Genomic DNA, 16,143 nt, shown 5'->3' with positions numbered 1-16,143 from the left:
GACAGATAGCGTAGTACCACTCTGGCAAATAATTTTATTTTTGACAATTACAATTTCCCAGAAAATAATGCATTTCTTCAATACGTTGACCCACATCCTTTTCGTCCTTGTAATTTTATCAATCATAACAATCATACAATAAAAAGAGGTAACCTTGTGCAATCACATGTTTACAATTACACTGTGCAACATTTTTAAGGTGATCTTGTGCAAACAATTCGAACTGAGGATTTTTTGAAAGTACAGACCCAAACGACAAGAACCCCTAGTTGGGTTTTGTTGTGTCAGATCCAGCTCGGATTTTATGGCCCCATCTAAACATGTTTAAATATTGAGTTTTTAAAGAAATTCGGGGCTATATCTCTGAAACCAATGCGAATCTTCTTCTGACCTCTGAATCAAATTTGTAGATAAGGACATGAATAAGTTATATGGAGAAATACTGAACTCGAAAAACTACATTTATTGCCTCAAATTTCAAAATATATGCAAAAATTCCACAATTTTTATACATTTCGCACGGTATCTCCAAAACCGTTAATTTTTTCTGAATATTTTCTTTTGGAAAAATATTCCCTGGAATGTAATACACAACTCCTCAGAACATGTCATTCTTGTAAAATGCCTCTATGCCGTTGTTTTCAGTACATTTTTCAACGACGATTTAATAAAAATGTCAATCATGTAGAGAAATCCGAAATGCGAGAATAAACTGTTGAAGTGAACTGTGTTTGAAATACGTGTTGTAAAAGATATGATGCAAAATACCGCTGAAACAACATGAAGTAAGCATTTTAGAGTTTCAGAATGTTCTAAAGAATTGTTGAGAACTTTATTTGGAAGATTTTTGCAAAAGGTTACTTGGTTCAACTCCCAATAGTTTAGCCGATACTGACCAGAATTTCAGCTATTATGTAAAATTTTCTATATTTTATAGATTTTGATGCCCTAGATGAAGTTTTTCTTAAGTGGTTGTTTCAAGAGATAAGTTCTACTAGTTTAGGGCTACAATATTGCTAAGGACAGCGAGGACAAATTCATATTCGTTTCTGTGATAAAGGCCTGATAAATGCAAAAAAGTGTAGATTTAGCCCGGTTTAGATGAGGCCATAAAATCCGAACTGGATCTGACAGGACAAAACCCTACTAGGGTTTTTGTAGTCTAAATATGTACTTTCAAAAAATGCATACTAGAAGTTGTTTGCATTTTCAGTGTTGCATAGTGTTATTTCAAAAATATGTCCATATTTACATTATGCAATTTTCCTTGCGGACATTGTCAGTTTGTCGGTGAGAGAGGGTGCTTCACCTCTCTCTCCTTCAAACTGACAATTGCCGCAAGGAAAATTGCCTAATATAAATATGGACATTCATAATGGTTTTGAAGGAAAAACGCCTGTTCAGTCTTCTGCAGTCTTCTTCCGAATCACCATATATTACCAAAACAATTAATTTTTAAAACGATTCTAAAAGTATTAAAAACGTAGAAATAAACAAATGTTGTTTTTGTCTTTCATGTCATAATCTTGATATGGGGGTTGTATTTGAAAGGTTAACTTACAGAAAATACCAGAGATTGGAGTCCGAAATTGCCAATGATTTTGCCTTTATTGTTCTACCATGCGCTCGTTGTAGTAATCGTAAAATTTCAGTCGTACGCAGACAGTGCAGACAGTATGAAGTCTTGTATAGTTAATTTATTCCTCACAATTTCTCACAGTTTTCGACATAAAATGGGTTTCGACACCGTATTCTTAAACATCAATACCTTTATGGTCAAATATAAAACGAAACTGGCGATTTTTACTACGTACAAAACAAAAATGTGTTTACGTTACCTTAGCCCGGATTACGTTTCGTATCTATCACATTTTACTCAAGTATTTCGGATGTTCTTCCGACATTTTATTCATGCAAAATTTGTAATTAAATTATCGATATTTTACATTTTTCTACAGCAGATGCGCTTTTAAAGAAGAAAAGAACAACAATTGGTGGTATTTTGCTTACAAAATGCTTAAATAACACAAATATACAGTGTTCCAAGTGTACGAATAAGAATTGTGCACCCACACTGGCGCCATCTACACCTAAATGACGGAATAAATTAAAAATTTGTTTTGTTATTTTTAAATCTTTCTTCGTTATAGTAATCCCCATCTATTGTTTCATATTTGCATATAAAATATGAAATTAATAACATTTTATTCATATTTGAGGTTTGTTGTTAACTTCTACCTAAAAAACAGACCAAATTACCCATAGTGCAGTGGCGGAGGAGGTTAGTTCTTTCATGCATGTTCGATAAAAAAATCGGGAAGATATTTTTTTTTTGTTTGAACGAACACTATTTATTTTGGTAAGAATCGGTTCAACTTTGGATAAAGCTCTCATACATATTTTCGGTCGATTTGAGGTATTTGATGTGCTATATCTGTCCAATTTTGATGAAATTTGGACCGTGTAAAGGAATTTAATCTACACCATTTTCACATGTAATTCGAATAATTTCAGTTGTAATTCGAAACATTTCACTTGTAATTTGAGAATTCCAATTGAATTTCGAATTATTTCATTTGTAATTTGAAAATTTCATTTGCAATTCGAATTATTTCATTTGTAATTTGAGAATTCCATTTGATATTCGAATTATTTCATTTGTAATTTGAAGTATTTCATTTGTAATTCGAATTGTTCCATTTGTAATTTGAATTTTCTTCATTTGAAATTCCAAATGAACTTGTATCGAATAATTCCTATCGAAAATTGTCTAATGCTATTGTGTCGATAACCTAAGAAAACATTTTTTATGTAATAAAACGCAAAAACTTTACTTCTTTAACCGAAGCGATTGAGTCCGTGCAATCTAACTAAATAGTGTATTAAAACAAGTGAACCAAGGCTATAGTCGGATCGGAGCCGACTATGTGATACCCTACACCACTACCCCCGTGCATAAGCTTTTGACTGGTAAAATTCAAAATATTAAAATTGGGATATCGACTTTGCTCTGAATGTTTTCATTAATACAGGTAAATTTTGTTGGAACGCATTTAAGTGCATCGTCATTACAACTCAAATGAAAAAATGGAAAAGTGGGATGTACGCCAACCATCAATAGGCTTCTTTCTCTGCGAGATCCCATTAACCCCCAAAATTTCGAAAGGATCCTATCAAAATTCCGACCTGTTGTGTGATTGCACAAAAAATGGAAAAAGGGATGTATTACCCTCTGTTGTTTGACCACCTATGAAATAATGTTTGAGAAGAAGCGTTGTTTATTTATTAGCTGAAGAGAAGAAGCTTTTGAACTCGTTGACATTAACAATTTTCTAGATATTGGTTTTGATATTTATTGGAACTAGAATTCAAATATTTTGTAAAAAAATAAGTCCCAATTTACATTAGGCGAGTTTACTTGCGGCAATTGTCAGTTTGTAGGTGAGAGAGGGTGCTGAGAGGCAAAGGGTTACCATATGCCTCACCTCTCTCTCCTACAAAATGACAATTGCCGCAAGTAAACTCGCCCAATGTAAATTGGGACTAAGCAAATATCTCCAATCTGCCCACACCGATTAATCAGTCACTTGTGCCCAAAGTCGTAACATGTAAACGGTTGGAAGTAAACTCATGAAAACTTTTCAATTATATTTCGAAAAGCAATTAAAATCTTATCAGTCGGCTTTGACTTTTATCTATCGACAGATCGAAAATCGGCTTCACATACAAAATATTTTCCCCAAAATTTGTATTCTGGAAGTTTTCAGAATTTTGTGGCCTTTTTCGGACACATAACTTACCGACAAAAATATCGAAACTTTTGGGTATTTATCTTACGATTATGGACGTTCTGAACAAACGTTTTTTTTTTCTTAAACTAACTTTGGAAAAATATTACGTCGTCCAAAAATTTTTACCAAATCGGTTAATCCGTTTGAGAGATGGCATGCGCTCCAGCCAGACTGCAGATTGTCTGACCCGGATTTCGTCCAAACATTTGTGGAGTCTAAAACTGGGTACACATTGTCAGTTTTGAATGACAGCTTTGTTGTTGCTTGCTAGTGTGGCCGTTCATTTTCGTCATTCATCATGCAACCGCAAAATGTTTTGTGGTTGCTGGACGGTTGGACAGTTATCGATAATTGCAAAAAATCGTCATTCAAAACTGACAATGTGTACTGTACTTTAAACATTATTTCGATTAGGGAAATTTGTATTGCATCAAAGTGTATGTACACTGACGCTCACTTGAATAGAACCCCCCTGCAAAATTTTATTCAACCCTCATTTTTTTCCGAATTATACAAGATATGAACTTTTTAACTTTTATTTTGTTTTGCTTCATGTGTTTGGAGTAAACTCAGTCATTCATTTTCTTTAAAATCCAATTTATATAAGAATTATACAAGAAAAACAAAATAAAGTAAAAAATTGGAGTAAAAAATTTTACTCATTTGAATAGAACCCCCATTTAAAACTTGCGAATACAGAAAGATTGTATTAGAATATCGATGCATATTCACTCTATATTGAAAACGAAGTACTTTTCAGTAAAAGTATATCCCTCCTGATTAAGGATATCACGTATATCCTGCTTTGGCAAGGATTCTTTAAATAATCAGGTGTAATGCCTAACAAAGCTTGTTTTTTTTTCTGTCAACAAGTTTATTTTTGGAAGCGTACTGTCTCCTAGAGTCGTATATTTTACCCATAAGTCAGTCCCATTAGCCTAATGGCTTAGGGTAAAATTATACACATACAATAGGAAAGAAATTCAAGCAGATTTTAAAAGTTTTCTGGAAATACGTTTTCTGTCCAAATTAGATTATAAAAATCTAAAATGTATTGTAAAGAGATATCATTCAGATGTTTTAACATTTCGTATCTGACATTATCTGGACCTGGAGATGAGCCTTTGCACATTCTCAAGGCAGACTTTAATTCTAACATGGAAAATGGTGAATTATATGTTTCCCCATTATTGCAAAAATTGAGTGATATTTGTTTTGTTTTTGAGTAATCTAAAAATTTTGATGAGAAATTTGAAGACGAAGAGTTATTTGCAAATTGTTTCGCAAACAAGTTTGCTATTTCTTTTGGGTTTGTAACTAACAAATCATTTTGTTTAAGAAAATTTATTGGTTGACGATTTGTGAATCCATTGAGTGATATTATTTTTCGGAAAACTGTTGAAGACGAAGTTCGAAGGTTAATACTTTCACAAAATGTAATCCAAGAGTTTTTACGACTTGCGCGAATTTCTTTACGAACTGTGGATTTCATTTTGAAATATTTTGCAAGATTCTCTGGATTCATGTTATTTTTAAATTTTTTTAGAAGTTTTCGTTTTTCTTTTATCAATGTTTTTATTTTGTCGTTCCGCCATGGTACTTCAGGTTTTTTAATAGTGGAAGATTTCATGGGAATGGCATTTTTTGCAGATTCTAGGATTGAATTGGTTATATGTTCTTCTAAATCATTAATTGAATTAAATGTATTAAGTGGAGTGTTAAGATCGCATTGAAAATGATCCCACTTAGCTTTGTCTATATTCCACGTTTCTCTACGTTGTAGAGATGGAGAAAAATCTTTATATTTGATAAGTATTGGATAATGGTCACTGTTGTGTGTTGTAAATAAATAAACAACGCTTCTTCTCAAACATTATTTCATAGGTGGTCAAACAACAGAGGGTTATACATCCCTTTTTCCATTTTTTGTGCAATCACACTACAGGTCGGAATTTTGATCGGATCCTTACGAAATTTTGGGGGTTAATGGGATCTGGCAGAGAAAGAAGCCTATTGATGGTTGGCGTACATCCCACTTTTCCATTTGAGTTGTACTGACGATGCACTTAAATGAGTTCCAACAAAGTTTACCTGTATTAATGAAAACATTCAGAGCAAAGTCGATATCCCAATTTTAATATTTTGAATTTTACCAGTCAAAAGCTTATGCACGGGGGTAGTGGTGTAGGGTATCACATAGTCGGCTCCGACCCGACTATAGTCTTGGCTCACTTGTTTTAATATACTTTTTAGTTAGATTGCACGGACTCAATCACTTCGGTTAAAGAAGTAAAGTTTTTGCGTTTTATTACATAAAAAATGTTTTCTTAGGTTATCGACACAATAGCATTAGACAACTTTCGATAGGAATTATTCGATACAAGTCCAATATGCACTCGCGGATGCGAGTTATTCTTCTTTTTAATTCATAGAAGTCGTTTAGTGTCTATTCAGATAAAAAAATAAAAAAGAGATAATAAAAATAACATACATACCTTGACGTATTACAGTTCACCAAATACCATTAAAAGGTTTATAAGATGTTAATACAGTCGGACCTCGATTATCCGTGATGGTCGGGACCTAAGGCATTACGGATAATCGATTTTCCCGGATAATGGAGGCATTGCTTTTATGCAGTTTTTGAATATATTTTTAAGTAAAAATGGCATAATATTGTACAATAATATGAAAATCTGCAATTTTTATTAAATTTGTTACGGTAATCCACCAAATTTTAGAAGGATACATAATATCATCATCATCAGATTCATCTGAATTGACTTTGTCCCATGGTTTTTGTGATACCATAAATACACAAATTGTGTAATACGGGAGAATTTCCAGTTTTCGTTTGTTTACCTTTTGTTTGCTTAATCAAATTAATTGGAAAGTGTGTTTTTACTCCCGGGCAATGAAGTTTATAACGAAAAATAGAAGAAATTTAAAAAAGTCCAACATTTCTTTTCTATCACGGATAATGGAGGTTCCCGGATAATCGATTCACGGATAATCGAGGTTCAACTGTATGTAATGTATGTGGGTCAAAGATTTGTCCAACTAATAATTTTTTTAATAATGGGACTGAAATTAGAGGGCATTATATGAATATGCATTAAAACGTGAATCTATTTTAACCACTTTCAGCATGGAGGTTCTCCAACCAAACAAAATCCCAAACTCCGTATTACAGGCGATATTATTAAAAATTAATGTAAGACCTTCGAATACTGAAAATCTTCGCGATAACGAAAACAACTGGTACTCTCTGCGGAAATTGGAAAGCAAAATGCCAATTTAGGGCCTCAATAATTAATAATAAATCAACTAACAACCTTTAAAATAGCTTTACGTAACCTTTCACAACATTTTGAAATTTCATGATTTTTGGTCAAGTTGGGCCCCCCGAAATGGAATCCTGCGTACGTCCCTGATTACAATAACTGTTGAATATATTAACATATATTTTGAAACGATACTTACCCACACAAATAATAACAAGTGTAATTAGCAGGAAACTTTTAACGTAACACAGTGGTGAGGAAAAAGCTAGCTATTTACAAACATTTATTTTTTGTGCAAGTCATGATATTTTGATTATTCGTTGACAAATTCAGTCCGATTTCAGGAATGGAATTCTGTAACATTTTATTTTTTAGTTAACGTTAAAAATCTGTAAGATTTTGAAAGTAAAATGTTGAATGGAAAGGTTAAATATAAGTTAGCAACTTAGTTGCTAATTTTTGTTGATAATTTTTATATCCTCAGCATTTATGCTGCTAGGGTATATCACCAATATTTTTGAAAATTTAACATAGCTGAAGCCAAGGTTTACCCTTTTAGAACACGCAACATGTGATTGTAAATTATACAAATTAAACATTTTTGGATAAAATAAAATGTTTTTAGACATGGCAAAAAATATTGGCCTTAAAATATAGTTTGCGTGGAAGCTGTGGCCATATTTATGATAAACAAGTAAAAAAGTGTCAGTCGGCTTTGCCGTCAGATATATACCCTCAGCCAATGTGAAACTTTCACCTACGGACAGATCGATTTTGGACATTTCAATTTCAATTATCGTGCTCTCCCACAGCCACAGCTGTTTTCCTAAGAAATATGGACTTGCCCCTGAAAAAACTTTTACCGTCGTAATGGAGGTAGCGAATGCAAGCCGCTTCAACAAAAATCAAAGTGATTCGAGAGCAGGTCTTAAAGTGAACTTATCCGAAATTTTGTGTGAGAGGTACCAGAAGGAGAAGACAAATATAATCAATATTCAAACCTGATCTTTATCTGGTAGATATATTAGGATGTACAAAGTATGGATTACATCGGCCAATCCCTTCAAGAGTTATCGTGCGCACAAATTTTCCGAACATTTTCGAACTTTTGTGGGGGAGGTACCGGAAGGAGTGGACCGATATAGCCCATCTGCGAACTTAAACTAAGTTTGGACAAAATATTACGAAAGCCAAATTTTGGATCGAATCGGTTGATCCGTTATCGGTTATCGTGCGCTCCAGCCAGCCAGACAGACGGACGGACATTGCTCAATCGACTCCAAATTGTCTGAAACACATTTGGACCAAACATACTTGGGGTCTAAAACCATTATTTCGATGAGGCACATTTTGCCCGTATGAAAGTGTATATACCCTCGTTAGCATAAATGCTGAGGGTATAAAAATGGGTTGAAGCCAACTTGTCTTTTTTGTTTTCTGTCGATTTGTGAGTAAACCACACTTTTCACGATTTTCCTGTGTAACAGTTTGATTAGCCTTAGCATCTTGGAAATTTTTGCTATTATGGTTTGGCATGCTTGGAAGGTATATAAATGGGCTGAGCTCGCCGGTTTTTGGGGAGGTTCTTTACCAAACTCATAATAAATGAACTGCTCAAAGACAAAGAGAAGAATAAACCTGTCCAAGTCTTTGATATGTAACAACTAACTAACTGAACTAATTAGGTCGTAGAGTAAAAACATTATTTGCGAAAGATGTTTTTCGCTTGGACACCTTTAAATAAATCCCACCCAAAATAGACCAAAAGTAACCTGTGTCCATGTGTTCATTGGATTACTTCCCTTAACTTCATTTAGTTATCCGTTTTAATCACAACAACAATTCCAATAATAACTGCTCTATTCCATGTTTAGATCTTTACAATTCATTTATTAAACAATAATTTCATTATTTTATCGAATACTCGTGAGAGTCACTTAAACTAGCTCCTCATATAAATCAAATTAACCAAAAGGGTAAAAATATCAAATCAAATAGATTATCTATCGATATAATTTGCATGCTTTAGTTTTACTTACAGTTAATATTTCACTGTGTATTTCTATAACTATTTGTAAAGTTAGGATACCTTCGATGTCAACAATGTACTGAGCTCAATTCACCGGGTTCCGAAGATCTTCTGGAAGTGTCCAGAATAATATTATATACCAAAAAAATCGTAACTTCCTTACAATATTTATAACCCACGGCTTTTACAGTGCAATATAGGGAATTTACAAGTATAAACTCACACATGCAATTTATATTAACATTTTTTTATAGAAATATTATCCTCTCGAAAAATTTGAAAAATTATTGATTGATATTATTTATAATTTTTGATTGAAATTAAGACAAACTTTAGAATAGTTCTATTTTAAGGCGAAATTTTAATTTCAGTTATTCTAATAATTATTGGTTAAAAACGCTAAATTTTTTTTATATTCATCGAATCATTCTTTTTATAAATATTATTTTAACATTTTTGCTTTGAATAAGCACGTGTGGTTATTGAACATAAACTTTTCAGCAACAGTTACGATTATACTTAATAATTACGTCTTTCAAATGACATTTAAAAACTCCGACGGCAAATCAACCTTCAACGATCATTCTCGGATATGCATATTAGAGACAACCATAAACGTGAAGTCAGTACTGACCATGCTTAACCCTACTCTTTATCTTTATGATTCCACCTTGGAATTGGGGGTGGTGCTAATTTTGTTTGGAACACTGGATGAAATTCAGCAGGAACGATTAATCTCTATACTGGAGTTCAACAAAGATCGTGATATTTATACAGGACGAAGCCATCTTCTTTTCTTTTTTTAAAAAAAAACTGATATTTTTGTTTTAAATGTGAACGAACATAATTTGCCATACGAGTTATAATTCCTTGCTGGTAGAGTCTTTACTTTATTTTAAATTTAAGACTTAAAACACTTTCTTTTAGGCAAACGCATTTCACGTATGTTACTTTATTTTTAATTTCTTTAAAGTCTGTCACATGTCTGTTGAACTTTGTTTAATTTAACAATTGATCGCTGTTCTTGGCTTCGTACTTGATGAGTTGGAGGTCAGACGGAAAAAGAGATCGATCTGAGTTTGCCATTTACAACATTACCCCTTAGCAACAGTAAATTCTTTTTATTTTCTTTAAACTTGTTGCTTTGCTTTATTTCTGCTGTCGAATTTTAAGGCAATATTTGCATATCATACCCTTTCTGCATTGGTCTGCACAACAACAACAACAATATAATTAATGTAGTTCGCAATAAACACTATTACAACAGTGTGCAGGGGGGGAGTGGTCAGGTATGAATTATTAGTATAACACTTTTGGCATTTTACCTTCCACTATACAAAGTGGAATACAATAATTTAAAATTTACTCTTAGTTATAAGAGTTAAAACGAAATACTTTGGAGCAGGAAGAGAGTAAAAATTATTTTGTGTAGAGTTGAGCATCAGTGTGACCAGATTTGAAAAAGTGTTGCAGCTAAATCAGCATTAAAATAATGCTAAAAAATGCTAAAATAAATATTAAAATGCCAAAAAATAATGCTAAATTTAAAAACGTTATTTTTTAATCAAATATACTCGCCACCACAGTATAGAAGGTATATAAGGTTGCTTTTTCCGTTTGTAGCGCATTGAACTAATCATAAAGTATATATTCATGATAAAATTCTTAGTCGATCTATGCATGTCTGTCCATATGTGGTAATCACTCTAGCATACACAAAAACTGAGATATGGCACTGATTTTTTGAAAGATGCGTCTTTTGTTTGCAATCGGGATAAGTTCAAAGATGGACTAGATCGGTCCATGTTTTGATACAGCCCCTATAAAACGGTTGTATTTTACATTTTATTAGCTATGATTTGGTATTTAAGATTCCAAAAACCTTCTCCACCACGTGGACATAGAGCCCACGTTTTGGAATAGGTCCCACAAAAAGGTACCGGCTTATTAAAGTTATTTTGGGTTCAAAGTGGTTAACAACTTATTCGCCATAAATCAAGGACACGTGCCAAATTTTTGGTTATGGCCTCATATAACGGCACCATCGGTTTTATATTTTTTTATTTTTTATTTACATTTTCGGGCAAAATTGGATATCATTTGGTATTTAAAGTTCGCTGTGGTTAAAAAGTTCTCCCTCGAAAATTGAGTACATAGGCTGAAGTTTTGCTATAGCCCCCATATAACGGAAGCACCCGATTTCAGGTGGTTTAAACTTTTTAGATGACTGAATTATTAAGTATTTGGGGTTCCCAGTGGTCAAAAAACTTCTCCACCTAAAATAGTGGTATTGGTACGTTCGTAACAAAAAGAAAAACTAACTATTCCATATCAGTTCTCAATATTTCGTGGTGGAGGGTATAACAAGTTCGACCCGGGCAAACTTAACGTTTTTTACTTGTTTCATTTTATTTGCTTATTCACATTTTTATTCCTTTAAATCAGAGCAAAGACGAAAAATCTGGTATTTTGAGCTGTTCAAACAGCTGTTCTATTCAATTCAACCAACATTTATCAGATTTTTTAATAGAAAAGTGCTAAAATATCTCAGATTTCGTGGATAGAATAATGCTAAATTTATAATGGAAAAATGCTAAGAAAAATGCTAAATGCCAAATGGAAATTTTGCGGCTAAATACAAAAAAATTATGCTAAATTTAGCTGCAAAAATGCTAAAATGGCCACACTGTTGAGCATACCCAACAAACAAAAACAAACTTGTCATACGATTTTTTTTTGTATTCTGCTACACCTGTCAAAGTAAAAGTAGAAGCCAACTAAATAAGGACAATCTCACTAAAGTATTTCTTTACAAAATTCGACCTGCTTATACCATTAAATGATGCTGACATTTTGAAGCCAGATTTACAGTGTTTTTTGAAATTTTCTTTTAATTTCATTCCGCAAACAGGTATTTCAGGAAATCATATATAGGATTGTAGAACTCGCGATTCTGAGTTATTTGATTAATGTGTCGTGAATGTAGTCTTCACAGCTTCATAGAAACCTGCATCCAAATGCGGAAATTTTGTGCAAACATTATCCTAATATTTTCAATTCTCATTGGAATACCTCGTACTCCATTTCACATTTTGGTTTTTACGTTCCGGATCTAATAAATCATTCCCCGTGAAAATTCTACTAAAACGCGAGTTACGAGAAATTCCAAAGTAGAAAAATCACTTAAAATTGTTTTTGAAAATATCGCGTATTTTATCGCGATGTCTGTGGATCTTTTCCACTGCAATGAAAAAAACTATTGCAACATCTTCGTTTTTGCGGAAACAGAGATTTAACAAGATCACTGATAAGGGTTCTTGATTGATCGCCTTGAAAAAATATATATCGATATAGATGTTCATGGTGAACACTGAAATCGGATGCCGGCAAAAATTGTATGCACTTTGCACAAAAATATGCTACATGCTACAAAATATGCTATATTTTAGCCTCCAAATTAAATTTCGAAAAATATATACAACTTAAAAGATATGGTCTTGCTGTACATGAAAATCAAATGCGGACAAAATGATTTTGATAATTACGCGATTTACATGTATTTTAAAATTTATATAAATTAAAATGGGTTATTTGACCTCTATTTGCATTTCAGAAGCCTTGAGATATATCATCTGCAACCCAGTTATCTTCCTCAATTGGAAAGCTTTAAAATGAATGTCTATAAAACAAAATGCAATTATTTTATTGGGAGATTTAAGCAAAATGAAGGAAGTATTCCTACAGATTTTTCAAATTTTCAAATTTAAAGTTTTATGTGATTTTATGATTGGTAAATGGACCTTTATTTGAAAATTGACTTATACTCAATAATTTATCAATTTTATGTATATTCCGCGAATTCTGAGTAACATTTTATATGTATTATGCAATCTGCTCGCTGAAGTCGCTTCGAGAGAACTGTATCCTTTTTTGTGAAATGGGATATGAAGTAATTGACAATATTCGTGATATACACGGGTAAAATGTGTCTCATCGAAATAATGGTTTTCAAGTATGTTTGCTAGAAATCCGTTTCAGACAATTTGGAGTTGATTTAGCCATGTCCGCCTGTCTGTCTGGCTGGAGCACGGTAACTCTCGAACGGATCAACCGACTCGGTCCAAAATTTGGCTTTTGTAATATTTTGTCCAAAATTAGTTTAAGTTCGAAGATGCGTCATATCGGTCCACTCCTTTAGGTACCTCCCCCACAAAAGATCAAAAATGTTCGAAAGAATTGTGCGCACGATAGCTCTTGAAGGGAGTAACCGATTTCGTTCATACGTTTCACATCGTGAAATTTTTACCAGTCATAGATGAGGTTCCAATATGGACTCTATCGGTCCACTCTTTCGAGTACCTGCCAAACAAAATTTCGGAAAAGTTCATTGTAGGACTTGCTCTTGAATCGCTTTGATTTTTGTTGTAGCAACTTGTATTCGCTGCCCCCATTGCGACGGTACAATTTTTTCAGGGGCAAGTCCATACTTCCTGAAAAAATAGCCTGAAAGCTATAAAATCCCCTATGGCAACAAATGTAGTGGCTGGAGTGCACTATAACTCTCGATCTGATCAACCGATTTGGTCCAAAATTTGGCCTTCGTATTATTTTGCCCAAACTTTGTTTAAGTTCGAAGATGGGCAACATCGGTCCACAAGTTTCGGTACCTACCCCGAAACATTAAAAAAATTTCACTAAAATGGTAAACGCTACATCTGTTGATTTGGTCCAAACTTTGGATTTTTTAATATTTTATCCAAATTCGAAAATTCGAAAAATGCATTCCCAAAATAATATCACCTTCTAAAATGGACAATGTCGATCAATTCTTCTCCTTTATAATATTGTCGAAATTTGTCGAAAGTTATGTGGTGGGAATCCCTTGAACACACCCTGTGTACGTCCCTGCATATGAGTACACATTATATCTGTTCGATAGTACAACATCGATAAGAAACTTGTTCAGCAAAAGAGAACTGAGAAGTACTTGAAAGTAGTTTTTCTTTCGATATTTTAACATTCCACTCCAAAGTATTGGTAAAAATGTCATTTAACGCGGTTAGTGAAGATGACATGCTTAGGATCCGAAAATGGTTTGGATCTTATGGGGGTCACGCTCTTGCAAAAATATTGGGCGAAAATGATAAAAAGATGACGTGCAAATCACTTGCTTGAATAGCATCTTTGGCATCCAGCATTTTGCTTCGACATGTATTAACCCACTTAAAGCCAACGGTCGTCTAAACACGACAAAAGTTTTTTTTAAAAATTATATAGTATTTTTGTGTGTTTTTTGCATTTTGTTATTGTATTGTCTGTTATCTATCATTCCACGCTTATAAAGCTTATTCGGTCCATTTTCGAGTTGTGATGAAAAATTTTAATATGCGTTAAAATTTAATCATAAATGTTACATTCATATAAAGTCAGGGATTTGTTAGGAATATAGTAAGAGTATTTTCTTCATCAAAAACCAAAGGATTGTCATGTAAGAATACACAGATATTACCCTTCTAAGTTTTCGGCATTTTTAAAAGAAGGCCCGATTACAGGAAAACTTTACGTTGTAGAAAATTTAATTTTAAATATATATATATATATATATATATATATATATATATATATATATATATATATATATATATATAATTGTTCCACAACATCCCATAGGGACAAGGGAGACTTCTCTCATATCAATGAGTGCACCCCGATTCATATTAGCTCAATGATATGGGACCTACAGTTTATTGCCGAGTCCGAACGGCGTGTCAAAGACACAACTTTTGTAGAGAAGTTTTACATGGCTGAAATACTCAGGAAATGTCGCCAACATTACTGAGGGGTATTTTGCCACCGTTGAAAAATGTTTTTGATGTTGCCTGGCCGGGGAATCGAACCCACGACCTTATGTGTGCAAGGCGGGTGTGCATACCATTGCACCACGGTGGCACCCGTTATTTATTAAAAAATGCTTAAAAAGCCTCAAAATATAATTTTCATATAAAATTTTAAATTTTCACGCAAAAAAATTCTCGGCGCTAAGTGGGTTAAATAAAATATTTTCAAATTATTTTATACTAATTATTATAAATATAGCATTTTTAAAAAATAGGGTATAGGAGAAGTTCAGCGCCCGCTCCGAAATTCAACTAAATGTGTAGCCTATTTTTACCGGGGCCATCACTGTACATTCCCTGACAATTCCAGGAAAATCAGTGCAGTAGTTTTTGTAGAAAAGATAACAATTGAAAATTGAAAAAATGGGCGTGTTCAAATTTTCTTTGCATATCAACCTAAGATGGGTTATGGCAAACATTTCACAAAAAGAATTACCCATGTCGGTCCAGCCGTTCTCAACTGATGCCATTACCAACGAACGACATTTGATTTTTATTTATAAAGATACATCATTTTTAAAGAAATAGAGTATAGGGGAAGTACCCCGCCCCCTCCGAAATTCAACTAAATTTGTAGCCCATTTTAACCGGGGGCCATCCCCATACATTCCCTGACAATTTCAAGAAAATCGGCTCAATAGTTTTTGTAAAAATGATAAAAATTGAAAATTTAATAGAAATGGGCGTGGTAAAATTTTCTTTGCATAAAAGCCGAAGTCGGATTATGGCGAACACAAAAAGAATTATCTAACTCGGTCCAGCCGTTTGCAACTGATACCATTACCAACGAACGACATTTGATTTTTATTTAATAAGATTTGCTTTTATATTTTACTATTTTTCAGATGCCTCATAGTAATTTCGAAGCCGTCAGTATTCCTTTTGACCAAATTGATAAACTTGCTATATCAGGAGGATATTCGGCATTTTATCCATCAGAAGAACCGGCAGTTAAAGTATGGGGCGAATGGCGCCAGCGTTACTGTTCATTGGCTGACACTTTCAAACCAGTTCTGAATCGGGTGTATAATTTCGATGTGCGTGAAGATGACGTGTACATAGTTACCAGTACTAAGTGTGGTACAACTTGGGCTCAGGAAATGACTTGGCTTATTATGAATGATTTCGACTTTGATCGGGCA

General features: G+C 33.4%; 1 protein-coding gene across 4 annotated transcripts in view; it reads left to right on the top strand.

The window, feature by feature from the left end:
• St1 (Sulfotransferase 1) overlaps positions 1-16,143 on the top strand; it is a 32,158-nt gene that overhangs the window by 14,352 nt on the left and 1,663 nt on the right. For all 4 annotated transcript variants that reach the window (XM_073991683.1, XM_073991685.1, XM_073991684.1 and 1 more), the window contains exon 2: positions 15,847-16,143. This exon is cut by the window's right edge and continues 38 nt beyond it. In XM_073991683.1, the coding sequence (XP_073847784.1) occupies positions 15,847-16,143 (297 nt within the window). The remainder of the gene's footprint in view (positions 1-15,846) is intronic.

Source organism: Musca autumnalis, unplaced genomic scaffold, assembly GCF_047663935.1.
Source record: "Musca autumnalis isolate F117 unplaced genomic scaffold, ASM4766393v1 scaffold_5, whole genome shotgun sequence".
Classification (NCBI taxonomy): domain Eukaryota; kingdom Metazoa; phylum Arthropoda; class Insecta; order Diptera; family Muscidae; genus Musca; species Musca autumnalis.
This window is presented reverse-complemented; position numbering and strand designations above follow the sequence as displayed.